The sequence below is a fragment of the Peromyscus maniculatus genome, chromosome 20 (assembly GCF_049852395.1).
Source record: "Peromyscus maniculatus bairdii isolate BWxNUB_F1_BW_parent chromosome 20, HU_Pman_BW_mat_3.1, whole genome shotgun sequence".
NCBI classification, from domain to species: domain Eukaryota; kingdom Metazoa; phylum Chordata; class Mammalia; order Rodentia; family Cricetidae; genus Peromyscus; species Peromyscus maniculatus.
Genome location: NC_134871.1, coordinates 47044491 through 47071899, shown reverse-complemented (window position 1 = coordinate 47071899; position 27409 = coordinate 47044491). Strand labels below are relative to the sequence as shown.

The following is a 27409-nucleotide window of genomic DNA, read 5'->3' as shown; positions in this document are numbered from 1 at the left end:
TTTAACAAGCCAGAGATGGAGGCCTGGGCAGCCAAAGCCTCCAGCCTCTTTGGCATCTGAATCCCTGCTGGAATCAGGAAACTTGAAAGCTGAGGAACTCTGGGTTCGAGTCTGGAATCTTTGTGGCTTTCCAGAGTAAGATGGTCAGACTTGATCTCACAGAGCAGAACTTACCTGTGTCCTTTACTTGTGTTCCAGCTTCTGGTTGCTTCCTCTGGTGGCTTTGGGCCCAGTACCTTATACCAGGTTTCAGATCCTGGTTTTGGTTCAGTCAAAAGTAACAGTAGTTCCCCAGGGATCCAGCCTGTGTCTATGGGCTTCAGTCACCACCTTGCTAAACATGAGAAGGCCATAGACCAGGACCTACAGTCCTCAAAGCCTCTCTGTACAAACCCCTGGCTCCCAGGGAACCGTGCTTACAGAGGGTGTCATAATATATGCCCATGCTGTTTGTGATTCTGTGAGGACTAGTTGCTTCTCATCTTTATTCTGCAAATGAGCTTTGAAAAGAACAAGTCACAAGTAGTGATTGTGTCCCCTGACCCCCGAGGCATGCCTGTTCCCTTTCACTTGATGGTATAGCCCAGAGCCTGGCTTCGGTTTTATTTCTATCGTGTAGTTGTTGTGAGCTGCCGTTTTGGCTCATTAGATACCTGTGTTGTTGGAAGTATTCAGTGGTGTGGTTGCTCTGCTGCCTCCATAGTGGACTGTGGCTGAGTCTGTCTTTGTAGAGACTCATAACTCATCCCTTCCCATGGTAGTGTTGTTTATAGAATTGTGTATGTGCTGATCATAGAGTGATGCGCTTACTTATTAATTTCTAATCAAATCTTGCTTTCTCTCCGATACGTAGAGTAAGATAATTCTGGCAATTGCTCCGTCTGATTATGTGGAATTTCACTGCATGAGCGTTTGCAGGGAGAAGTCTTCTGTGGTTGATGTTCTGTGGCTGATGTCCTGTCATTGTTTTTCCTCTTAGGTCCTGGCCCTAAGTCACCATGGCCCAGCAGGCTGCAGACAAGTACCTCTATGTGGATAAAAACTTCATCAATAACCCGCTGGCCCAGGCCGACTGGGCTGCCAAGAAGTTGGTCTGGGTGCCTTCCGACAAGAATGGCTTTGAGCCAGCCAGCCTCAAGGAGGAGGCGGGCGAGGAGGCCATCGTGGAGCTCGTGGAGAATGGAAAGAAGGTGAAGGTGAACAAGGATGACATCCAGAAGATGAACCCGCCCAAGTTCTCCAAGGTGGAGGACATGGCAGAGCTCACGTGCCTCAACGAAGCCTCGGTGCTGCACAATCTCAAGGAACGCTACTACTCAGGGCTCATCTATGTAAGTGACCCCGGGGGGCGGGGCCTCTCCACCGCCAGGTGCCCCCCAGGCGCCAGGTCTCCGGCCACTGGGTGAGAAGAGGGCTTTAAGGGGTGCCAGGTGAGATGCTCACAGCGGTTGCATCTGCCTGGAACGTTCTACGACATTACCATTTCTGTTCCCTGCCCACCTTGTTTTTGGCCACATGTAGGAATAACATGCTGCCACCTGCTCGCCTCTGACCTCAGATCTTTGTGGAGACGTGCGGGTTCAGCTAGCATGGTCAATTCCTTCTAACGGAGCGCTGCTGTCTGTCTCCTGGCTCCCTTGTTCTTCCTGGACTACCTGGTCAACCCCTGTAGCCACTAGTTTGGTTCAGTCCCATCTTGGTACTTAAGGTGTTTTTTTTTCCCCTTGGAGACTCCTGTTGGTAAAGCCTCTTTCCTAGGGGTTACACATAGAACAGCTGAACTGCCAAGAGCGGAATGGTGACCCATAACACGTTCGTTAGTGCTGGTTCCGTGCCAGGGCCTACAGAAAAGTGGCATTAGAGTCCCAAGAGCCCTAGGTACGCCAAAGACCAGAGTCTCTTTCTTCTATTGGGGCTACGATTTTAGATGGAGAGAGAAGAGCATTTCCCCAGGCTCCCTGCACACCCCCTCCTACACACACACACACACACACATACACACACACACACACACACCCCGTTATAGGCTCTGAGCTTTACTGACCCTGAGGTCACAAGGTTCCTTCTAGTGCCAGCCCCAGATTCACACCCCCCCCCTTTTATTTTTCCTTTTTCTTAAACAGCCTTTGAAAACAGAATGTTTATTTTATGATAGATCGTTGAAATCCTCAAGATGAACTGGATGCTGCATCCGCTTTCCTTCTTGGCCTTAGACATTTCTCCGTCACAGAAATCCATATCTGAGTCTGCCATAGACAGTTCGTAGGCGCCCCAGTTGCTGGTGCCCTTGGCAACTCCAGTTACACTTTTCCCTCGCGTTTGTCAGGGCCCCATTTGCCAAAGGTGGGCCTCTGAAGGCCGTGGGCTTTGCAACCACAGCAGCAGTCCAACCGCGCATCTTCTGCGGCACTCTCCAGATGGCATTCCTTCCTTCTGCTACCATGCTTCTGCTACCATGCTTCTGCCGAGGCCAGAGAGGCCAGAAGCCCCGGTTCCTCCTTTTAGCGCAGCTGTTAAGGAAGAAATAACGTGGTGGTTGTTCTTCCTAAAACAGCTCTTTGTTTGAATATGCTTCCGCAGCCACCTTGGTCTTGTTCTCAAGGCCAAATAGCATAGTTCAGAATCCAAGGGAATGAGGTACCTCAGGGTTTTTATGGCCCTTATCGTCTGACAGATGGGAAGTCCAAGTCTCAGTGCACAGGCTTGCTTTTGATTTTGGGGAAGCAGGCTTGTGTGCTGCTGAGGAGGCTGAAAGCTCCCAAGGGCTCAGCCATTGAGCCTTCTGTGAGACGCCAGGGCGATTTCACATTTCCGTAGGGTACTTCCTACCCCACTGCATGGCCGCTACCCCACATGCCAAAGCCCTCAATTGAGTGTTGACACTTGGGATTACACAGATGTTCCGAGCGGGCCAGACCACCACCTTGCTGATGCTAAGTTAGTCCTCACGACAAGTCCTTTTTTCTGCTCACTCGTTGGTCCTCAGTCTGATTAGTCAGGGCCTCCCAGCACAGCAAGCACAGCCTCAGAAGCGTTCTTTATGGAGTGCTTTAGTTCATCCTTCTTCTGGAAGGGTGGGAAGAGTTGAGGCCTGCAGATGGGATGGCACTTAGATGGGACCTTATACACAGTGAGGTGCTGGCAAGGCTGGGAGCGAAATCTGGTTTTGTTTTTTGTTTTTTTATAATTTTTTTTTTTTTTAAATTAAACTAATTTTATGTGTATGGGTATTTTGCCTGCATGCTGTAGAGGCCAGAAGAGGGCATTGGAAAACTGCACTTAAGGATAGTTGTGAGTGAGCTGCCATGTGGGTGCTGGGAACCAAACTTAGGTCCTGGAAGAGCATTCAGTGCTCTTCACCATTGAATCCTATCTCTGGCCCTGGAACCTGGGATTTTTGGGGAGAATATATATATAACACAAATTCAAATCCTGCCCCTAAGAAGCCTCAAACATGAAATTCAAATTGGGAGCCTGCAGAGAAATGAAGGAAGAAAGGCCTGTCTGTCTGCCCACATAGCATGGGAGCCATATTCCCCCTGTCTGGGGGTAGGACGCTCTTAGCAGGATTTGTCGTTGACGTCCCATTCACTCTGCTGTGCCAGTCTGCCCCTTACTGACTGTCACGTGGTGCTGCCGAGCCTCACTTCCTCTGTAAAGCTTCCAGGGGGCTCTCGGCTTGCACCAGGTCCGGACTCTGGGCACTGCTGTTTCAGTCCAAGTCCTCTACTTGGTCTGCCACTGGTGTCTCCATTTAACTGAGCCCCTGGGTGAGAAACCGGCTAGCCACCTGCTCTTGCCTCTAGCTAGCTGCCAGTGGTCTTTCCTTCCCACGCAGGCAATATTAGCTGTCAAAGTAATTCGGCATTAAGGCAGTACAGCCTTGTGAGTGACTGGCAGGACGTCATTCTGTAGGTGGATGTGGCGTGTAGAAGCCAAGCTTCCCCCCCACCCCACCCCCACCCCAGAGCTCTGGTGGCAGGCATCAGCTCTTGGTTTGCTTTCTTGGCTGTCCTGTGTAGGTTCCCCCGCCACAGACCGTCCCCCAGGTAGCATCACTAGGAGTTGCTAGTGGAGATCCCACCCAGCAGGTGCAGAACTGGGGCAATCAAAGCCTTTGGTGGCTGGGCAGGGTGCAGCCTCCCTCACAGCCTAGATATGTGTAGCAAGGTCCCACACTGTGACCCCAGGAACCTTCATGCTGCATTTGCCTCGCCTTGTGGGCGGCACGGCCAATTCTGCACCACAGCTGCTCTGTCTTTTCCTTTCGGGGGAAGTGAGGCCCTGGGACAGGGGGCGATTGGGCACAAAGAGCCTCTGTGGCCTGTGAATGGAGCAGCTCCCTGGTGTGGCTGCGTGGGAGCAGAGCCACTTGCTCAGTGTCTGGCCTCCATGAGCGTTTAATGTGCTCCTTCCTCCCACCTGAGCTGGGGCTCAGCTGCCCAGTGTCCTTGGCTTGGGGTTAGCCCAGAGTCCTTTAGGACCCCCTGTAGTGTCATCTGCCCACCCAGCTGTCCAAAAGAACGGTCCTAATGACCCTCTGTCCCCTTCTGTTGTTTCTGCCAGCTGTTTCAAACATCTGGCTTTGTGGCACACCCTATATGTGGGACCATGTGCCCTTGGCTTTTATCGGGCTGGAGTTCCTAGATATAGGGTTTTTTCTCCAAGGCTGAGGACAAAGTCCAATTGTTGGAAGATCCTGGGATGACCTCACTATTGTCTAGCCTTCTATCTGGTCCCTACCTAAAGCCATCTGACATTCACACAGAGGATCCCACAAGATGACCTCGCTCCCTTCTTCCTTTGGCAGCACCCAAGCCAGTGCCACATTTGGGTTTCTTTGCTTTGACCTCCCTGGTCCCTTGAAAATAGAGTAGTCGGAAGGTGAATACATTGCGGGACCCCCGTCCCACTCCCACAACTCCCTGGGAAGAAGGAAGTCTTCGTTAATGTCAGGTCAGCTGCTCTCCCCAGTGCGGACCAGTGCACCCGGTTAGGGTACAGACCAGTTCCCTCAGAAGGGCAGCTGACCAGTATCTGGGTGGTGGGGTCCTCTGAGCATCGTCCTCAGCCTCGCTCGTTCGAAGTTCCAAAGGAGAGCCTTTGGCCAGTGCTGGGGAGGAACCCTGTCTTCATGCCTGGCTTCTATGTGAAGCCCTCCCTGGGTTGAGCCCTTGCAGTTTACTAGAGAGAGCGCGGGTGGAAGGGACCGGATGCATCCCACGATCAGCTCCCAGACGGGCTGCTCCTGGATCGGGGTGGAAGAGGACAGCGGAGATGCAGGGAGCATGGAGTGAGGAAAGCAAAGGCTGTCTGGAGACTTGGCCCTCCAGACCAAGGAGGTCGGTCGACCCTGGTCCTCTTGAGGCCTGAGTTTGTTCCCAGTGAGGCTTCATGCCTTGTGACCTTCGATTGTCCCTTAGCAGACGTCAGTTTTGGTGTGGAGCCTGGGGTGCTGGACCTCGCTCCCCAGCTTCCCCTCCAGCTTGGGATCGTTTCCCCAGGAAGATGGCCCCGAGGTTGCCATTGCTGTTTGAAGACAGCCGGGTTCCCCAAACTGAGCATCCCTGGATGCCCTTGGCAGGGACAGATCTCATGTGCTGGTTAAGAGCCCACCGTCCGTGTGTTTGAAGTAAGCAGGGGATTTATTAGAATTGGTCACAAGGGATTGTGGGCATTTCCTCTAGAAACATGGAGGAAAGAGCTGTCTGTGTAAGTTCAACGTAGGAGGCAGCCTCACACAGCAGCTCTCCACAACGGTGTGTTCCTACTCCTCACCATTGAGTAAGGGACCAGTCTCCACCCACGCTCTTTCTACAGATTGGGAAATGGAGGAAGAAGGGTAAGGACCCCACCCCCCCACATCTCAGTTGGGATTTGGACTCAGTGTATCTGACTCCAGGGTTTTGCTTTTAAAGGTCAAAGTAGACCTGGAACATTGGGTGTCTTGTAGGTGTCTGGCCTTAAGGGTATTGACAGTTTTGAGTTTCTGCCCCTTGAGGAGCCTTTTAGAGGACTCAAAAGTAGCCCTTATGTTTTTTTAAAGATTTGTACAGGAATACAGGGCACGAGCTAGCTTTTAGCCATTGAGGATCTGTGGCGAGCTTTCCCAGTGTTAGAAGGGTGGAGCACGTGTGTGTCAATGCAGAATTACTTGTGCTTCTTTGCAGTTTTCTGAGATACAGTTGAATCCTTAATCTTTGTGCATCTCTCACAATGGCCGACAACACATCTCTTATTGTCCTAGGATCTGATGTTTTTTGTTTTGCTTTTTGTTTTTTGAGATAGTGTTTCTCTGTGTAGCCCTTGCTGTCCTGGAACTCACTCTGTAGACCAGGTTGGCCTCAGACTCAGAGATCCGCCTGCCTCTGCCTCCCGAGTGCTGGGATTAAAGGCTGCACCACCATGCCTGGCTGGAATCTGAGTTTTGCATAAACTTGACTTCTGTGTACTTTGCTATGGACCTTGTCTGATGCACACTTGTCAGCATACAAAGCCTGCAGCCACCTGTGTTGAGAGAGTACTCGTATGCCTGCAGCATCAGCAGCTGCAGGGACACCAGAGAGCACTTTCTCCCTAGGCGGAGTTGTGGTTGTGGGAACAGTGGACACTCAGCTGCACAAAGGTGGAATGCTGTCAAGACTCAGACTTGCTAAACCATTGCTTTCTGTTGCTTTCTGTAGACCTACTCAGGCCTGTTCTGTGTGGTCATCAACCCTTATAAGAACCTGCCCATCTACTCAGAGGAGATTGTGGACATGTACAAGGGCAAGAAGAGGCACGAGATGCCGCCCCACATCTACGCCATCACAGACACCGCCTACAGAAGCATGATGCAGGGTGAGTGCTTCGGGGCGCTGAGGTCCTGGCCTGGCCTTTCTAGGGGTTCCATCCCTACCCGCCATGTTAAGACACTTGCAGGAGCTGATCCACATTTAGTGTCACATTGCTCTAGTGACTGGTGATGGGGCAGGGCATCACGGAGGCTGGTGTATCCATCATCATATAAGAGCCAGGGCCAATGGCTATCTAAAGGACATGTTGGTGTGTTGACAGACTGTTCTAGAAACGTTAAAGATACACTTCTGATTGTTGTCCCATGTACTCATCTTTCTAAGAGTTCCCACGTCAGTTTCTGGATCTGTTCTCGGTCCTTCTGTGAGTTCCTCATTCTCCCCGTGTTTTCTCCTTGTGTTCCTTGCAGGCCGTGCATACGCTGGAGTGCGTTCCCCCTTTAGAGAGCAGAGGTGAAGTCTCACCTGCTGCCTGCTCCTCTCCGCTTGCTGTGTCCTCTGTCCTGGCACAGCTTTGGGAGGACGTTTGTTCACTAATTCCTTGTAGCCCCGGCCACACCCCTTGGCCACTTCCTGGCTAGACTGACTGACAGGTCACCCATTACCTCCATACTTCCGAGTTCCCACTGTCTTCCCTGTCCTGGTGTGGGGCATTCTCCCTGCCTTTCCTCCAGGTATATCTCTGCTCCCTCTGACTCCCTCCTCCCCGTCTACTTGGTGTCTCCACGGCGCTCTTGCATCTGCCTGTGGGTACGCCTTTTAGGCTCAGCCTCAGCCCCGGGCTTTTCATTCAACCACTGGAGTGGTTTCTGCCTTCAGTGTCTGGCTGTGCACTGGTACTGTCCCCGATCACTGCCGCCAGGCAGACTGTCCCCACATTGCTGCTAGAAGCCTAGAGCCCAGGCTTGTCACACCCTCTCCCGTCCTCACCCCTTTTCCTAACTCAGCCAACACTTTCATTTTGTTGTGTTTTTTGGGTTCTGAGACAGTATCTCACCATGTAGCCCAGGATGGTCTTGAACTCAGAGTCCTCCTGCCTTGTGCTTCTCCATGCCTGGCTTCAGCCTACTCTGTAGGTGTTCTTTCTTTATGCTGCTGTTTCTGATCCGGTTTTCTTCCCACCCTCATGGCTCTGGCCTTAGGTCTGGCTTTGCAACTCCTCGTCTGTACTATTGGCCTTTTAACCTCTGTTCTGTCAGAGCCTCTACCTGTCAGGTGACTGCTCTTCTAGACTGCAGATCTTAGAGTTAGAGACGTAGAGAACCTTCATGCATTTCTCTTTCTGCTTCAGAGCGCCACACTTACTCCACCGGCACATAGCGCTCAGTATGTCACTGCTCCTCTCCGGAGCCCTCTGCCCCCCAGGGAGAAGACTCGTGCCAGCTTTGCACCAGAGCCTGGCAATGCTTTGCTTTTGCATTTTAAACTTTTATTTTCTCTCCTCGATATGGACTAGGCCCTGGCTGCCCTTATATTCTTAGAGCCTTGGCAAGTCCCTGGCACATGCAATCCTAACTCAGGCCCCGACTCCCAAACAGTATGGCCGTCTTGTTTTGATAGTGGTTTCTTTTGCATTCTTTGTTCTTTAAGCCCTGCAGTCCATCTGGGCGGTGGTGGTGATGCCCCTCATATTGGCTTTGCCTGGGTTTCGTGGTTTAAAACGGCAGTGTGCACCCTTCACTCTGCCCCAGTGCTGTGCACAAGGTATTTCCCGGTCAGGTTATTAATTAAGCAGGATGTGCAAGTTTGGCCTAGCCTTTGGCTTGTGTTCACATCTCTCAGGATTCCTTGTGGAAGCCAGCCCTTTGGTTTTAAAGGAGGATGTCTGTTTGAAAGTGCTAATGAGAGCAGTCTGGTGGGAGAACATTTTGTGAGATTCCAGAGGAGTCTGAGTCCCTGTCTCTAGAGGTTATGAGTCACTTTTCCTTGGCTCTCCGGTGGCGCAGCTCGAGAAGTGCACTTGGGGTCTCCCTGAGTAGGGCATGTTCTCATTCTCCACCAGGATTCAAGCTGCTCTCTTCCAGGCGGTCATGGGGGAGCGAGCGGTGGAGAGTGGCTCCACAGCCAGACATTGGAGTGGACCCTTAGACCCTTAGACTCTCCTGATAACCTGCGGGCGCTTCCCCAGAGAGTTAGCCAGCTTTCTTTCGCTCAAGAAGGAAGTTGGGGGAGGATTTCCCAAGGTCACATAGATTGGAAATGGTTATGAGACGGAGATAAAATAACGTGTCTTGTCCTTAGCAGACAGAGAGTGGCACAGTCTCAGCAGGGAGCGAGCTGAGGGACAGTTGGAGGGGATGCTTGTCCGTGTGGGGACCTACAAGCCCTGTGCTGCTTCAGGAATGGTCTGTGCAGGGCTGGGCCACACGTTCTTTCACCCACAGCCCCCACTTCGCTTCCTGTTTTGCTTTGGGCTTGCCGGAACTCCTTAGCCCCCAAGTGGCCCTACTGAGCACATTCTGAGCTGTTGAAAAGTTCCTTCTTGTTGTACACAGTGGGCCCACAAAGGCCTTTAGCGGTAGGTGTCTTGTTCTTGGGGCATGAAGGGGTCTGTGACACCATAGGTCACTCACTAGTAGAGAGTGTTTCCAAAAGGAACCCTGGCCTCTTACCCTAAGCCAGGTATTGTAGGTGGAACCTTGCTCTTCAGGCTGTTGGAGCCTGTCACTCTGTTTTGGGGTGGAGCCTTAGGGCTTGCTGCCCACCCAGTGAGGGAGGGGGGGCAGGTTTGCTTTGTCATGGCCCTCCCCCACCCCCACCCAGTCTTAAAAGGTATGTCCAGATGGTTCCTCTTCTGCTCCCCTCCCCCAAGAACTAGGCAAAAATTTCCTTCCTGAGTTGGCTGTGGCTTATGACATACTAGCATTTATTCTGCCAAATAGGGTAGTTGGTGGCTTTTTCTGGGGACTTTTATGAGACAAGCGTTTTGAGCCCTCCTTCCTTGTCTGAACCCTTCGGTACTGGGGTTTGCCGATACAGTCTTGGTTACTGCCTGTGGCTCTTTCAGTGTCTTCCTGGTTTGGGTGGTAGATTATAAGCTATTTACATATTTGTTAGACTAAGCCAGGCTTTCTCAAATATGACATTTGGGATGCTGTAGGATGCATACTAGTATCCTGGCCTCTTTTCATTCTCTCTACTTGTAACAAAAAATATCACCAGCCACTTCATTAGATGTTCCTTGATGGACAAAATTGTCCCCAGTTGAAAATCCGTAGACTCAACTTTATAGAGTGATTTTACTGTGACTGTTAGTTCTGGTTAATCGGCAGTTGGGTGGATCCTGTACTATCAAGGATTTGAAACACAATCTCAAAGAACTCTGGGATAGATTAGTATTGTCTGCTGTGGTCACAGGATAGGGCATTGGAGTGTACGGTGTCTGGCTTAGGCCACACAAACAGGTGATAGAAAATGCCAGGATACCAAAAGGGTTATCCTGTTCCTGGAGGCCCTGGCCATCCAGATGGATAGAAAAGACATGTTTGAGGACAGATCTGGGGCCACAGATGCACAAGGCAAGCTGCTGCTGCTGATACCTGGTGCCAGTGCAGTGGCAACAGGTGCCGGGTGTCTTGGAGTTCAAGGAAGTTGTGGCTGCCGAGGCTGGTATGGCAGGGAAAGGCACTGTGGAGGTAGAGACCATGGGAAACCTGGCCGGTCTATGTTAATAAGTAGTTATGGTGCAGCCCAGACGCGCCTGCACAGTTCTGTTTGTTGTTTGAATCTCCAGCCTTGGGTTTAATTAGAATTGTGTTGGCTGGTCGGCTCACCACTCTAACCCTGCCTGGCTCTCCGTTTGTTTTATTTCTGCCATCCGTGGCTGTTAAGAGGCATTTCAGCCTTAGGAACCAGGGCAGAGTGTGAACTTGCGTTGCCGCCCCCAGCTTGTAGGGTGCAGGTGCACCCCAGGGCAGGCACAGGAAATCGGTAAGAGTGAGTGTTCGTCTGGTCAGTGAGAGAACTTGAGTTCCCAAGGCAGGTGGAAAAGAAGCCATGCTTCATAGCTCCGAGCCAGGTCTGGTTCGCTCTCAGGGCGGCTGCGGAGTTGGCTTGCACTGCGGGCTGCCCTTGCACTCTGTGGTGGTATCAGTGCAAGGTTCTTCCTCTCAGCCCTCCTTGGCTTCTCTACGGAAGCCGCCCTGGAAGTGGTTGGTCACCGAGCAGTCGCTCCAGTGCCCAGTGGAGGAGCACGTTTTTCTTGGTGGTCGTCTGACTTCGCTGAGTAGATAGTGACAGTGAGATTTGTGTGCCCCCTTCCCATCCACGCATGGTCCCCCTGGCTCACACACAGGTGAAGGGATGGGCTCGGGTGCATTAGCTGATGTGATGGGAACTGGGGTCTCTTGGGTCTCTGACCAGGAGGGCATGGCTACTGTTGCCCCTCTTCTTTCCTGGCTAGTCCTTGAAGGAATTCTTCCCAGCCTGGCAGTTAGGTGGGGGTGAGAGGGAGAGACCTGCCTTCCCCTCTCTCTGTATCTGCGCTGGGGTTCCAGGGTCGTCTTGAGGAAAAGCTCATCAGAGGCAGGAGAGAGTATTTTAGGACTTGAGTGGCAGCTTCGGAGCTGGAGCAGCGGGAAGCCACAGATGTGATGACTCCACTTAAGCAGGAATGCGCCGGCCAGGAGGCCTGATGCTGGCCAGCCTCCTCACACAAAGGCCTCCCTGTCTGCTGGGGAGGTGTGGAGCCAGCCCTGCGCCTCACCCCCTCACCGTGTGCTTCAGGAGGCAGTGTGGCTTCCCCGAGGAGGGCCATGCCCCGTGCCTCCTGTGTGCTGTGCACTGTGGACTGTCTACTCCTGCAGATACAGGTCCTGCCCAGAGGGTTGCTGACTGGTACCCAGAAGTGCCGGGTGCCCCAGCTCCTTGATATCAGTGAGGGGCCCACACAGAGCTGGTGTGCCCTGGAACTTGAACACGGCTTGAGAGCTGCATCTGGGAAGAATATGGAGTTTGGACCAGATAGAGTAGGACTCTGGCTCTTTCACTTGCTAATTGGCTTGGCTATGGCGCAGCGGTATACCATGATAGGGTCTTTGTTTTTCTCTACCTCTCACCTTGATGCAGCTAACACGGCCAGGCTCAAGAGCTGCAGGAGTGGCTGCAGGGCAGTGCTGGCCTGTGCGGCAGGTACCTGGAGAAGGGCCAGTAGGAGACTGGAGACACAGCCTCCATGGGACCTTCCCAGTGCCCAGTCCTGACATCCCTGCCAGCCTGTTCACGACTAGCAAATGAGCAGGTACTTTCCCCCCCGGGGCGTTTCAGTCTCAGAGCCACAGGCATAGACTGACTTCACTATCTCCAGAGGGGCTTCAGCCTTGCAGCAATTAGGACTTGGGTGGGTCTTCTAGGAGGATGTCACTTTGTTCCAGGGGTGTGTGTGTCTGTGTGTCTGTCTCCTATTGCTGGTGGGCCAATAGAGGCACTGAGACACACAAGCCTTCCACCTACTTCTGCCACAGTTCTGGAGCTAGGAGGCCGCTCCCTGGATGGCAGGCAGGTCTGCTCCCGGAGTGAGCTCCCTCACTACAATCTCCTCAGTTGTATCGTTCTCACATCTGGGCTCTTACTTCTAGAGAGGAGTGCGTGGTAAGTAGGTCCTTTCTTCTGGGTTCTTTTCTTTTTTTGTGTGCTAGGGATTGAACCCAGTAGATGGTTTGTGAGTCTGGTGATCTGCTGAGCGGAATCCCTAGCCCAGTGGAACGACCCTTTCTCACAACCCAGCTTTATGGTTTCCATCCAGCCCAACAGTGGTCCCTCCCCCCTGCTTTGACCTGGGCCAGCAAAGCCACTTTGAGAGCAGTTGAACCTCGACCCCATGGTTTCGTTAGTCCATCCACCCTCACCCCCTCAAACGAGGCAAATAGAAAAAGTCTACCTGTGTGTGTGTGGGGGGGGGGGGGGCTGGAGAGATGGTTCAGTGGTTAGGAGCAATGGCTACTCTTCCAGAGGGCCAGGGTTGAGTCCCCAGCATCCACATGGTTGGCTCACAAACGCAAGTAACTCCACTTTTAGGGGGTTTAATGCCCTCTTTGGCCTCAGAGGGCACCAGGCACATAGACACATGTACAGGGAAAACCCGCTTTAAAAAGGCCACCCGTACAGTGCAGTGGGCAGAGCGTGTTTGCTGCTGTTAGCATGGCTGTGCCCGCGTGTCCTGCTCTCCCACGTCCAGACAGTCCGTGTTCGGAGAGCAGACACTCTCCTTCCCCGTTGCCTTTCTGGAGCGGAGCTGTCGGGTGAGAACAAAATAATTCCCCGAAGCCAGAGAGAGAGAAACCAGCGGGCAGCCTGTTCACATGAAGTTCCTGCAGTCTTGCCCCCCGGGCTACTGTCTCAGGATTGACTCCGAGGACCTAATGTTTTTAGCCTTCAGACGGTATAGCTTAGGGGTCAGGGGGTCACCCCCGATCCTAGTCTTGTCTGCCCACCTTCAGCTGGTCCAGAAACACAGTGGTGCCAAGGCCCAACCGGAAAGGAGAAGGGTGTGCAGCTGTTTCCTGTGGCATGCTCTTCCCTGGCAGCCTCCAGCATACTCTTGCTAGATTGGCAAGGCTCCTAGGGGCCCAGGTGTCTTCAAGAGCACACACACACACACACTCCCCCCCCCCGTAGCTCTCCTCACTGATGTTCCTGAGCTTATCCAGGGGCCGTCAGTGGTCATCCTTTGGGGATCAGCTCTCCCTGAGCCTTGCCTGGCTGTGTCCATCTAGCTTCCGTCTGTCCTGTTTTGCTTCTGTCCTTTTACTCCTTCCCCAAAGAGCACAGCTCTGCAGAACCATCCACGTGGCTCCTCCCCCTCTGTCCAGCATCCAGCAAGGCCCCCCTTTCCTCTGAGCAAGGCAGAGCCGGCCAGGGTGCTTCCTGAAGGCATTTGCCGTGGGCAGTGGGCACTCAGGTGGTGTTGGATTGCCAACCTGACTGACCTGTTGGAGGCACCTGTGCCAGGTGAGCTAGCTGCCAGTCAAGAGCATTTCCTCTCAGGCAGAGAAGTGGGAATCGTCCGCCTGCACACCTGAGTGTTGCTGGTGCATCTGGCCAAGAGAAGGCTTGTTTGGGGTCTCTCTTTTAGCACAGTGAAGGTCAAGAGTCATCCCTGGAGCTTTGTTCTGATCATCCAGGGCCTGACAGGGAGGGCTGCCCGACTCCTGCCCTTTGCACCCGGGGCCCAGGCTTCTTGGGGCAGGCCTTCCTGAGGAGGCCAAGTCCATCTGTCTCTAGCACAGATTGCTGCTGAGTGAGCGACTACATGTGTGTCCTAGACCACAGGGAGGGGGGTGTGGGGAGCTTCCTTCTTAAAGGGCTGCCTTGTAGAAGGCTAGAAGACCCCTGTTCCGCCTGTCTGCAGCTTCTGCTAGTGAGTAGGAAGTGGTTTTTGCATCCTTCCTTCTCACCTTTCTGTCTTCTTCCCGAGTGCTTGTCACGCAGGCTGTGATTGGGCTGCCTGGGGAGACATCAGAGTCACCCCAAAGGTTCTCTCTCATCATGCATGGCTCTGGACTCTGTGCATCTAAGTTGAACCCAGCCTGTAGGTGCTTTTACTGGGACAAAGACCTGCCTGAGTCCAATCGCCAGCTTCCTCAGGATCTGAGGTCTTATCTCCAGGCCACACTAAGGCCTTCCCATTTCTGGCTTTGAACTGGAACCCCACATTTTATATGCTTTGCACAGTCCTTTGTGTTTTGACTTCCTGACACCCAGATGGTGTCCAGAGACATGACTCTGGAGTTTGAGTGTCTGCCCAGGGTGACCCGGTGCAGAAGTCACCTTGCCCACACAGTCTGCACCCAGTAAGCCACCCCCAGGTCTGCTGTGTGACTGTCTCCAGAGCCCATTTGGAGGGGTGCTGCTTGTCATGACTCAGGTGGGGATGTTGCCTACTCTGTTGCCATCCGCTATTGGCCCACCTTGACCATATCTGCTTCTCAGCCCCAGAGAACCCGGTGGACCTGGGGATGGGGGTTCCTCAGGCAGGGCACTCACCTAGCTATGGCCTTTTGACAGTTCCTCCTGGGAGGTAGGCTTTCTGAGCCGGCCGGTCGGCCAGCCGTGAGTCAGTTCTGGTAGCGGCCTGCACCCCTTCCTCCTGTACTTCCTGTCTGGCTGATGTCACCACTGTGCTAGTAGTCTCGAGCCTCACGGCCTTTTATGGACAAGAATCAGCCATAGCTCCTCTCCCAGAGGAAGTGAGCCATCGCATGAGCGCCCCCTCCCCCCATGTGTATCGGAATCTAAATCCCGGGGATGAAACACCTGCAGCCAAGGCCGCGGGCATTTTTCTGAGTTAGCTGGAAACCTGTCCGCTCAGGGTGGCCACATCAGCTCCGTGACCTCATTCCGTGGACTCAGCTTCTGAGTGGAAAGTCAGCTCAGGGGCGGGAGAGCGCCTTTCTTGTGGTTCTGGAAGGAAGGCTCTTTTGGGAGCTTGGAGATGTGGTGCAGGGGTGGTTAAGGACAGCTTCCTGAGTGGCCTCAAGCGTTCATCTGTGCCGGTCTTCCGAGCAGACCCTGTTCATTCCCAGAGGTCAAGGGGAGGGCCGAGGGTTCAAGGGCACAGCTAATGGCTTCCTTTCTATCTGCTCTGGGGGGTGTGACCAGTGCTGCTGGCCACTGTCTGCTGCCCAGGGCTTTGCTAGGATTCTGACTGAGGAAAGGCTGCAGCCGTGCGAGTTCTAGAAACCACGGCTGAGACTCACAGTGCTGCCTCAGCCCACATCCTCTGAGGTGGGGCCCGGCATGAGACGGGGTCCTGGGCGGTTCAGAGCCCGTGTTATGCCGGTGGCTGTTGACTCCCAGGTGACACGTAGAAGAAAGACAGAAACGCGTCTCAGATAAACTCCTGGGCCGTCCAGCGGGCCTCTGAGTGTCCTCAGCCACTGAGACGACAGTGTGAGGCCAGGCTGCTGGCGTGAGTGCCACGGAGCGTCCCTGCTAGAACACACGGGACGGCAGGCAGCAGGATGAGCCGGCTCAGGCCAAGAGCCCACCACTTGCTGGGCATTTATGCCATTACCTGTAAGGGATGCTCTGAGCTCAGGAGCAAATCTCAAACAAGCTGCTGTGGAACAAGCTAGACAGAGCAGGCAGTCACATCAGCAGCTACCTCCTTCCTGCCTTACCTGACCGGAGAGGGTTTCCTTTGGCTGCCCAGGAGGTAAAGAGAAAGCTTCCAGAAAGGGTTGTAAGGACTTTGAGGCTTTAAGAGTCTATTGTGAGCCGATCTAAGCAGGTGGCTCTACCGTGCTAAGTGTTGGGGTGGGGGTAGGGGGCTCACCCGAAGGGAGGAGGGGGCCCCTGGGCAGGTCGTCTTTGTGAATGCGCTGGCTCAGCAGAGTCTGGCAAGGCAGGCTGGGATTCCTTTGGACTTGTGTTTGGGCTGTCCTGGCAGGAACAGCCTCTGGAAGTGGAGAGGAGAGGGCAAGGAGGAAGAGCTGGGGGTGCGGGTAGGCTGAACTTCCATGTTGAGTCTGGCTCCGAGGGTTAAGCTTTTGGAGTGTGTGCAGGCCTCTGTGTATATGTATGTACAGAAGTGGATCTGTTTACACCCAAGTGTCTCTGTACTGCTGCGGGCACTCACTGACTCTATTTGCACAAGTGTCTGAGTGTGTGCTGCTCCATGCACTCACACGTTCCTGCTTACATGTCTCTGCACACATTCTTGTGTACCAGGGCACACACCTGTGTGTATGCAGGTGTGCTTCTGTGTGCATACAGGCCTGAACACAGCTGCCCCCATGTCTCTGATTCTCTGCATGTGTGTCCACGTGTGCATGTGTGTAGGCCACCCCGCTTCCTGCTCAGTAGTGAAGCCTCTGACTCCTCCTCACGCAGTTAAAGGAATTCCAGTCATCCAGGGTCTGGGCCTGGACGGCCCTGGGAAACACTTCCTTCTGAAGGAATGGAGAATGTTTCCTTTTATGGTAGCACCAGGCCCTTTCTGCTCATGCCTCGCCAGCACACGCAGGTACATTCTTGCCTGCTCTGGGGTGGTGACTAAACATGCCCGGCTGCAGCCACAGCTGGGCCGCCACAGCTGGGCCGACCACAGGGAGCTGCTGGGGGAGGGCAGAGCCTGGGATGACAGAAATGCTTGCTCCAGCCTCAGGGGCCACACTGCTGTTGGGGAGGAAGGGGGGGTGAAAAGAGCCACCTCCTGCTTTTTCCTGCATCCCTGCCTGTCCTATCCAGGCTCGGCTCTGCTCTGTCTCAGTCCTTGTCTGGTAGCCTCGAAGAACACAGGGCAAGGCCTTCTCCCTGAGTGGTTCTCAGGGAAGTGGGATAGTGATGGGGCTCCCCCATACTCCCACTCCAAGGCAGTTTCTTTTTTTCTCATCTTTTGGGTGGGCTAACTGTATAGTTCACCCTGGCCTTCAGTCCACAGCAGTTCTGCCTTGGCCTCCAAGCGCCTGGCTTGGTGGTCGTTTCTTGAGATTAGGACGGAGGCTGCAGCTGAGGCATGGGCAGCTGCTGCCCCCCTATAGGATGCGAGGCTTCCTTTTCTGGCTTCCTGTCTTGGAGTCCAGCTTTCCCTCCTGCCCAGCCAGTTGACAGAGTGAGGATGGCAGTGTGAACTCAGCCCTACACGCTCTTGAGACTGGGCCAGCTAGAAAGCTCGCCTACGGGAGGGCAGGTCATCTGCCTGGTCAGTCTGGTGTTGGATGGCTAATTCCATGTCCCGAGGCCATGCACACAGAAAGCCGTGAGTCGTTCTCCCAGAACCTTGTCACATGGGCCCCTGAGCCCGAGCAGGAGCCGGAAGTGCCCTTCATGAACGGCTAGCACCTGCTGTCTGGCAGTGCTGGTTCTGCTGGCCGCCGCCAGTGCCCCCTGATCGGCCCTCCTGCCCCCCCCCCCCCCCCCCCCCCCCGCTCTGCCACCGCTGCCCTATCACAGAGATGATAGGGGCCCCGCAGGAGTTTACTATGCTTACAGGGTCAGCACCAGCTCTGTTTTATGTGTTAGACTTACCAAAATCATCACAGAGGGGAGTGGGTAGCCAGTCTACCTTGGGCTGTGGAGATCCACAGTCAGGTACCTCATCGTAGTTCAGATGTTACCAAACAGTATGATGCTGGCTTCAGCCGCTTTGCCTCTATAGGGTTTGAAGTGGGACACTCAGCACCCACCCGGCTCAGCAGATTGTCCTGGACTGTGACCATCCAGCTTAGCTTTCAGAGTACAGTTGTCCCCACATGCAAAGAGGAACGCTCACATCCCTCCTTGCTGACTGGTTCATGAAGCTGGGGTGGCTGTTGAAAGTTCCTGCCGTTGGTGTAGAGAGCAGGCTGTCACTCACCGCTGGCTCCTTCCGTCCTGTCATCATGTGCTTGCGTGAGCCAAGCACCATGCGGGCGGGTTTACATGTGTCCTTTACATACGTGCTGCCCCACATGGAGGAGTGCATGGGGCTCAGAGAAGCTCCTCAGCATCTCTGTGAGGCAGTGTCCCGCACCAGGACTGTCCCATTGTCAGCCAGGCCTTGTCGTGCTGCCTGCTCTGATTTCCGGCCCCCTAAACAGTATTCCTCGCTTAAATGTGGGCAGTGTTGGGAACACCTGGCATGGGCATTTTTCCCCCTGATATTCATGGGATAGAATGGGCAGTGTGTGTACAGCCTGGACTTGGGGCAGGCAGCTTTCTGGGACTTTGACACTACAGATGCTCCTCCGAGGGATGTCCATAGTCAGCCCGGATTGGAGGCTGGAAGGATCCCTTCAGAACAGCATTTAAGTGTTTTTGTTCCTTGTCTTGGCAACTCTTCATGGAGGTGGGAAGGGGCAGGTTTCTTCTTCCCACCCAAGGTAACCTGATGTCTTCTTTGTTGCAGATCGGGAAGACCAGTCCATTCTGTGCACGTAAGTGTTTTCTGAGTGTGTGTGTGTGTGTGTGTGTGGGGTGAGGGGTGTTTATCGCTCTGATATTTGTATTTGTGGTGCTTGGGAATGAACTCATCCCTGCTCTTACTATTCTTGGGGGAAAGAATACTATTTATCTTGTTAAAAGGGGGTTGATAGGCTCATTCCCAGTTCAGCTCCCCCCTCTTGCCCTGAGACAGGATTCAGGGCTATGTGTCTTCTGCCCAGTGGTCCCAGTAGGCTTTTGTGTCAGCCCTTCTCAAAGGAGTGGCCCTCAGGTGTGGGTGGGTGGCTGAGAGCAGAGGACCACCATAAACTCCAGCAAGAGCCTCCAGCCGGAGCATGGCACATGCCTTCTGGCTGGGAATGGCCCTCCTTATCTGATTTAGGCTGATACTGGCTACTGTCCACCTTACTAAGGAAACCGCCTCCCAGGGATATTTCAGGGGAACACATATAAGTGACTTTGGCTCCCAGGTCAACAGCTGCCTGCCCCTGATGTCTAAAACATTTGGCTCTGAAGGCTGCCAAATGACCAGGGTAGGCAATGGTTATGGATCGACCTTGGTCTGGCCTTTGGTGGGCCATGGGAAGCAGACTGAGAGAAGATCCCAGAGCTTCACATTTGGTTTGCTGTTCCCCTTTCCTCCTGTTGGCTCCCTCATGGGTACCCACCGAAGGGCAGAGGGGTAGACAGCAGCACACGCTGTAAGAAGGGTGGAGGCCAGGACATATCTCACTGAGGACTCCCTTAACTCTCTTGGCAGGGGCGAGTCTGGAGCAGGCAAGACAGAGAACACCAAGAAAGTCATCCAGTACCTGGCACACGTGGCGTCCTCACACAAGAGCAAGAAGGACCAGGTGAGTGCCTGGTGCCGGGCTGGGTCTTGGCAGGGGGTGGCGAAGGAGGAGGGCTTACAATGGAGGCCTCCACTGTAAATGAGGATGCTCTTGGGAATGAAGCAGAGGCCCACCCTACTTCCCTGGGCAGCGGCTTAGCTATCTCAGGAGTGGTCGGGTGGTGGCAGGTCCATTCCATTCTTGGCCTCCAAACTCTCCGAGTGGCTATGAAAACTGGACCGACCCCAGGGTTTACTTAGCGGAACCCTTGGTGTGGCAGCTGATTGCTGCGCGCACACCACTTCTGAGGCTGGAAGAGACAGCCCGAGACAAGGTTCTCAAGTTAATGAGGCCAGAAGGACTTGGGGTGACCCGCCTTCACATCCCTGGATCCTTGTTCTGTGGTGGGAATCCATGCCTCTGGGTGGACAGGCCTCCCTCCCCCGAGGAAGGACAGTTGGAAAGTCATCTTACTTCCTTTTTTCCCTCCTCCCTTGGTGGATTTTGGTGGAACTCAGCAGTGGCCTGGCTAGGTGAGATGCACGTTTTACTGCACGTTCTGCACCGAGAATGCGTGTTCTGCCATCGTGTGTCCTTGGGTTCTGTACATTCTTCTGAGCAGCTTTTCACGTCACACGTTGTCACTTTCTGCAGCTAGAACTTTTCTTAGAGGCTCGGCTCACTGATTGTCTCGGCAGGAGGGCTGGGTGCCACGCACACCGGCCTCCGGCGCACTCTGAAGCGGCAGTTCCTGACGGGGGTCAGCCTCATCACCTGGCTTTCCTCAGAACGCCAGACCTGCCTGAGGTCCAGCGGTGCCCTGTGCGGTGCCCTGTGCAGGCACGGTGGGGCATGCACCTGCCTTCCCAGAGTCCCGCGGGCTCCTCACTCTGGGGTCCACACCGGTTACAGATGGCTGGCCCCTCAGCTCCTGGCACAAGCTGGTAGAGATACTGGGGGGTCCCAGACTGGACTCTCCTAGGGAAAGGAGTGGTTAGTGTTGAGCATGGCTGAGGAGCCCCCCAACCCTCCTCATACACTTAGTGCCCTGAGAAATCTAAGTACCAGTGATGCCCCCCCCCCCCCTCCAGGCCATCGGGGGTGCTCTCCTGCCCTCACTGGCTTCACTTGACTGGTGTCCTATGCACTCTGTTCGCCAGTAAGTTGGGGTGTGTCTCTGCATGCGTAGCTGGGGTGCAGCCACACAGCATCCTTGTACCGTCTTCTGGAACCAGACCAGAAACAACTCTCCACATGCCAAGCTTTCTGAAACTTTTTCCATGGGGTGTGAGGAATTATATTTAGAAACTAATAAAGTTTCTTTCCCCCAACTCTCCTTCCACCCCCCCACCCCCCATTTTCCATTCTTTATAGGAGGCCTATTTTAAAAACAGATCTGGGAGGTTAGGAGGTCTCTGGCTGTGGTTTTTCCGTCTCTGGATTTGGAGTAAAATCTATTTCCCAGCTATTTATTGAATGCGTGGTATGTGACTGATTCTTAGGAGGATGACACTGGAGTCTCTGCCCTGGAGGACCGGAGACAGGACCCCAGTTGGAGAGCAGTCAAAGATCCCCATGTGCCTCATGCCTGGGATCCAACTTCGGAGGGAAGACAGGGCTCAGGCATACAAATAACTGGGGGGCTTTGCAAGACAGTGGAGGAAAGCCATGAAGACACTGTATGTGGCGGGCACTCTGTGCCTGGCTCCACCTCCAGCTAGAGTGATTGACGGCCGCCTCTGGTGTCCAGTCACAGCTAAGGCCGTTGACCAGTGTAGTTGTTTACTGTCCCTGAAGCTCTGTGATTTTCTCCACATTTGCCCAGGTAGTTTCTCGATGGTAGGCCTGTTGTGACATGTATGTCTGGGAGAGAACTCTCTTACCTGCAGTGACTGGTTCACCCCCCCTCCAGAACAAAACACACACACACACACACACACACACACACACACACACACAACCCATGAAAACTAAAGTCAAAACAAACAAGCCCATCAGACAGGACATGCAGCCTTGGCTAGTTCTGTGCGTTTTCAGAGCTGAGCTTACTTTAGAGGGAGGCCAGGATGGCCTTCTGCAGCCTGAGGAGTGGCCCTGCCTCTCTCAGTTTTTTTAATGTACTAGTTGGAGCCCCCTGGCTGAAATACCACCCAGGGAAGCTTTTCAGAAACTGGACTATTGATCCCAAACTCAGGATCGTACGCCAGCACATCATTTCATTTTGTGCACACTTCCTTCACGGTCTCCTCTGTGCCCAGTCAGATGTCCACACAGCAAACTGTCGGTCAGCCATCACCTCCGCAGCAGGGAGTGGGTGGGCTCTGTCACTGCTCCCACTTTCCACAGCAGCTGCGTGTGGGTCCAGACAGAAGCCCGAGCTCTGCCTCTAAGTCAGGCAAGCAGAGGCTGTCTGAGGGAGCAGGAGTGGCCCGGCCATCTTGGCAGCCTGGCATCTGCTTCGTTAGGAGCGTTACTGGGTGGGGAGCAGCGTCTGTCCCAGTTTGGCTGTGTGGGTTGCCTGTGGGCTGACTACCAGGCCCACCCGAGGCTTTTGGGAGGGAGCCTGGTGCCTTATGGGGGAGGGTGACTGTTGGTGCCAAGTGTACATGTGGAGCTGTCTCTGAGGGCATGGCCGTCCTTGCCCTTTGGCCTGGCCTTGCTGACCCTCTTCTCAGGAGTAAGGCAGAGTGACTCCCCCACTTACCTGACTGGGCCATGGAAGCTTCCACAGAAGGGAGGAGCCTTGGCTAAGGTGGTGGGAGGAAGTGGAGGAGGCGGAGGAGGGGCTTAGACTGGTTCACTTCTAGGCCCCGGTGGACTCCAGAACCTTGCTGATGCCCCGCAGACATGTAGTGTCTGTGGTAGGTGGGCTGGAAGGCGGGTGCCCGGCAGACAGGTTATGTCCGCCGCGTTTGTGCTGGAAGGCAGGTGAGGTTCTCTGACTCTCCTGGGAGATCTGCACCGCTGCCAGTTGCCTTTCATCGCTCTCAGGTGGCCGCTGTTTCCGGAAAGCCCTGGCCACTCTCCAGCCCTTCCGATAAAACGTCGACCCTGCCTGGTGGGAGTGACGCTCTTTCCCCTCTAGGGGTCCGACTGTTACGAGGAACAGGGTCCAGTGTCCTCAGCCCGTCTTGGCTGTTGCTGGCTGGCTGAGGAGGTTGATGAAGAAGCTTGCAGAGTTGATTTGGCCTGGCAGGGCAGACTCCCCCTGTAGGACAGTGGCAGGGCCAGGGGGAGTGGCTGACAATGGTTAGAGTGAAGACTTTAGTTTGACCGCCAGCTTTGCCGACCCGTGGCTGGATAGCCTTGAGCAGGATGAATAGCCCTCCTTCTCTAGCCTCGCTCCTGAGTCTGTGAAAGAGGACAGCTCTCTGCCTTCCCAAGCCCTGTAGGTCCAGGGATGAGACACACGAGGGCTTCTCTGGGCAGCCAGCCAACACCAGGATTTGTTGGAACAGGATTTGTGAAAATCATTGATAAAAATCTGGCGCTCTAAAGTGGGCCTCACTGATCCCACCTGGAGCCACCTGCTGACGTCAGGGACGGTGTGGAAGGGGCCCATAGGGACCGGACAGCCGACTCGGCTCTGTCTTTGGTGGACCTGACGCCTTTCCTTGTCTGTAAAGGGCAAGTGTAGGGATTAGATACAAGGAGCAGGCAGAAGGCCAGTGTACACAGGGCGGCTGTCCCGGAGACAGGTCCGTGCCACGCTGTCTCCTAATTTCCTCACTCTCTGTACTCTGAGATTCAGTTCCCAGAACTGGTAGCTTCCTGATTTTTCTGGCAGGTCAGTTTCTGATCAGTCTGTTTCCAAAGGCCCAGTGGGAAGGCGGAGGCTAGAGTGGCGGCCACCAGGGGCCCCGAGGGCCCTACCTGCAGGCCTGTGTTCCTGGATGCCGGGCTCAGCAGCCCACACCGCTGCCCGGCCTTCATGAGATTCGGTTCCTCCACAGGGCGAGCTGGAGCGGCAGCTGCTGCAGGCCAACCCTATCCTGGAGGCCTTCGGGAACGCCAAGACCGTGAAGAACGACAACTCCTCGCGATTCGTGAGTACTGGCTGAGGTGCCACCTGCGGGCGTTTTGACACCGCGACTTCCCACCGGGGTGCTTTCCCCCCAAACAAGGATTTGAGTTTGTTGCTTCCTCCTCCCGTTGGTACAAGTTCCTGTCGGCATGCCCCCCCCCCACCTCCTTCACAGAAGATGGGAAAAGCTGGGAGGAAGTGAGGAGTTGTCTGTTGGCACCCTGGGTGCCCTGCCAGGTCACATGGGAAGAAGGAGCACTGCCCATGACGGGCCTCTCCTCTCTGCCTTCCCTCCTGCAAGGAACTCACCCCAGACTGGGCACATGAAGTAACCTAGTGCCTCCCTCCTGTATATTGGCTCAGCTTGTCAACACAGAGCTTTTGGCCTTCCTCAGCCTTCTGGGTACAGGGGCAGGGCCGGGTGGGGCCCCTTGTTCCCTATCTCTGAGATTTGTCTCCTCTGTATTTGTCTCCTCAGGGTAAATTCATTCGCATCAACTTTGATGTCAATGGTTACATCGTGGGCGCCAACATTGAGACTTGTATCCTTGTGGCTGACTGACTAAGGGATGACGGAGCCTGTGGAGAGGCGGCAGCCCCTCAGGACAGGCTGCCGCCACCTGATCTCTGCAGCTTCCCTTCTTGGGCTCATTGTGGTGCCACTTGGGTGGCACTGGGGCCACATCAAGAGCTGACTAGAAACGTGGCGTGGAGCTCAGAGGGCAGACTCTTCTTGGTTAGGAGGGGAACTACTGAAAAATCACTAGTGGGGTCCCAGGGTGCTGGCCACATGGTGGCTGCTGTTTTCTGTCTCCCTTGCGCCATCCTGTGGCCTTTGTGGAGTGCGCTAGTCAGACGTCACTCATCAGCAGGGCCCCCTTGAAGCAGACAGGCTCCCCACGGGTGGACCCCACTGTTCTAGCCCAGCAGCGTGTGTGAAGGCGGGAGGCCAGGCAGCTGGCGTTGCCCTGCTTTGCTGCTGGATGCCTTCCTTCCTGGTGACATTCAGTTCCTTCTGGTGGAGATGGGAGTAAGGCAGAGGGTTGCCTTCGCTCTGGCGTGTGTCGCTCTTTAACGGACTCGAAGATCTTCTGGAGAAATCTCGTGCCATCCGCCAAGCCAAGGAGGAGCGGACCTTCCACATCTTCTACTACCTGCTGTCCGGGGCCGGGGAGCACCTGAAGAGTAAGTCAGGGCCTCCCCGGGGGTGGGGCCGTGTGTGTGCCACCGGGGTGTGGAAATATGACTTGGTGTGGGGAGGGGAAGTGGGGCGGCCTTCTGTCCTTGGGTATGTCACAGGCAGAGCTGTCGGCTCAGAGCTGCGATGCTCTGCGTCGCGTAGATGCTAACTGCACGTGCTGAGTCAGCAGAGAAGAGGGGTCCAGGCTGTCCACAACCCCAGGGCTGGGAGGAGGCAGCCTCACCTGGAGCCTGGGCCTCTCGGGCCTCACCGGCCAATGCCTTTCTCCCTCCTTCCACAGCCGACCTCCTGCTGGAACCATACAACAAGTACCGCTTCCTGTCCAACGGGCACGTCACCATCCCCGGGCAGCAGGACAAGGACATGTTCCAGGAGACAATGGAGGCCATGAGGATTATGGGCATCCCAGAGGATGAGCAGATGGGTAAGGACAGGGCCTCCTGTGGCAGAGTGCTGAGACCGTCTAGCCTGTCCGTAGAGGCCTTGAGGCAGATGTGGGACCCACGGATGACTGCCTGTTGGCTTTGGTGCTGGGGAGCCCTGTGTAGCGGAAGGAAGTCTTGCTCTTGGTGACACCACGGGCCTTTACATAGACAAGCAAAGGAGACAGAACTCTGGCTCTGTGAAGCGTGGAAGAGGCTGGCGGGCCAGAGCATCTATGTTCAGTCACAGACACTATCTAAACAGATGGATATAACTGTCCCAATAAAACATTATTTATGAAAGCAGGCAGTGTGGGCCTTGGGCCAGAAGCATGTCCTTACGGTAGGTTTAGAAAGGTTGAGCATGTAATCAGACCTTGTGTCTGAAGAGCGCTGTCAAGCTGAGGTCTGGGAGAGACAGGCCATCCTGAGTGGTGGGGAGCCCCCAAGGCAGGTAGCATCTATACACCATGAGATGAGACCTGGTATTCTGGTGCCTCAGGAAGCGCAGTACCCATACTTAGCCAACGATCTCTTGCTGAGTGGCTACCCTCGACTGGAGCTTCCTCCAACCTCTGTCCACTCTTGACTCATCTTTCTCAAACACCCAAGGCTTGCTGCGGGTCATCTCAGGAGTCCTTCAGCTTGGCAACATCGTCTTCAAGAAGGAACGGAACACTGACCAGGCGTCCATGCCGGACAACACAGGTAACAGCAGACTCTCTTCTGGGCTGTGGGTATGCTCAGGAGAAAGCCCGCAGAAATTCCAAACCTCTCTTCTTAGCTTGTCTGTCTTTGTGGGTGCGTAGCCCTCTGGTTTTTGTTTGTAGGTTTTGGGGATTTTCTTGAGTTGGATCTGGCTGTGAGCATATGGAACTCTGCCGTCACCTGTGCTAAGAGCTGGGCTTAAAGCTGTACACTGTTACACCTTCCTCCATACGCACACATGTAAACTAGACAGCGAATGGTAGTGAGCATTCTCTCCTGGCCTGTGGTTCGCTCACTTGTTTCAGAAGTCAAACAAAACCACTTGGCCTGGTTGCTAAACGCTGTTTCTGTTTGAGGGACAAAGTAACCCGAGCCTTGCCCTTGAACTAGTCAGGATGTGACACCATGTAACTCACCTCACTCAGCCACTACTGTTTCCTGTTTAAGTTACTGAGTCCTTACAACATGATCTTCTCTTACAGTCTCTTAAAAACGTTCAACATGGGTGTGTGGCTTGTACTGGATACTTCTGTGGGAGTACGTACTGCTGTGCCTTGGGTGGGCCTGCCCCCTGGGAGGCCTAGTTTTGAGTAGAGGCCTACGTTAACACTAGGGGTCGGAGCCACCATGTCCATAGGCCTGCACTGTGACTAGATCCTGTCAGTGACTGCACAGTCTCCTTTACACCTTTCTTCTTTGCTTGCAGGCTGCACGTGGGTTTAATTAAACCATTTCTCACTCCTTTCCTTATTTTTTGAAAATCTCAGCTGCTCAAAAGGTGTCGCACCTCCTGGGGATCAACGTGACCGATTTCACCAGAGGCATCCTCACCCCGCGCATCAAGGTGGGGAGAGACTATGTGCAGAAGGCCCAGACGAAAGAGCAGGTACGTTATTGGCTCTCCGTGTGTCACATGACCCAGCCCTTTCCTGGGAAGAAGGTCTTGCAGCTGGGTAGTGCTAGGCTTGTTCTGGGCGGCCTGCTGTGAAGATAGTTGAACAGGGCCTGTTATTCCTATCCGGTGGCACTCCTGAGACCATCGGAGGCTGAGGGACAGGCATGCCCAAGTCCACATTTGGAAGGTGCTCCCTTTAGGCTGCTTGGTGTTCAGGATGATGCCACATCCTGCGCCTGCTGCTTAAAACGAGGCTTCGCTGTTTCTGTGGCGTGGTTTCTGGTTCCGGCAGGGGCCCGTCATCTTTGGAACTCAGGCCAAGTGGTTGTTCCTCCACCACCTGCTGCCTTGCTACATGTGCTGAGAGACAAGCAGGGGCTTTACTGTCTGTGCCAGGCAAATGTGCTTGTCATTCCTGGGCCTGGTGCCCCCGCAGGCTGGACCTCGGCCTTGTCCGTCGGCTTATCCATGGATCTGGTCATGGAGTTTTAGGACACCAGCACTTGGAAGATGGCATCAGGGCTCTTGCTAAGGGATCCCCTGGGATAGCTGGGAGCCTGTGCCTGCTCTTGGACAGGGCCACTGCAGGAAAGACAAGAACATTGTTTTCAAAAGCTGTTGTGTGTAATCCTGCCAACTGTTCATGTCTGTAATAATTAAGGAGAAACCT

At 54.3% G+C, this 27409-nt stretch overlaps 1 protein-coding gene across 1 annotated transcript in view; it reads left to right on the top strand.

Annotated features, from left to right (window-relative positions):
• Myh9 (myosin heavy chain 9) overlaps positions 1-27409 on the top strand; it is an 85934-nt gene that overhangs the window by 28761 nt on the left and 29764 nt on the right. The window contains exons 2-11 of the mRNA XM_006991907.4: positions 980-1331; positions 6684-6840; positions 18622-18649; positions 19417-19510; positions 23443-23535; positions 23992-24055; positions 24600-24698; positions 24995-25138; positions 25749-25844; positions 26612-26730. Coding sequence (XP_006991969.3) covers positions 999-1331; positions 6684-6840; positions 18622-18649; positions 19417-19510; positions 23443-23535; positions 23992-24055; positions 24600-24698; positions 24995-25138; positions 25749-25844; positions 26612-26730 — 1227 coding nt within the window. The 5' untranslated portion in view covers positions 980-998. The remainder of the gene's footprint in view (positions 1-979; positions 1332-6683; positions 6841-18621; positions 18650-19416; positions 19511-23442; positions 23536-23991; positions 24056-24599; positions 24699-24994; positions 25139-25748; positions 25845-26611; positions 26731-27409) is intronic.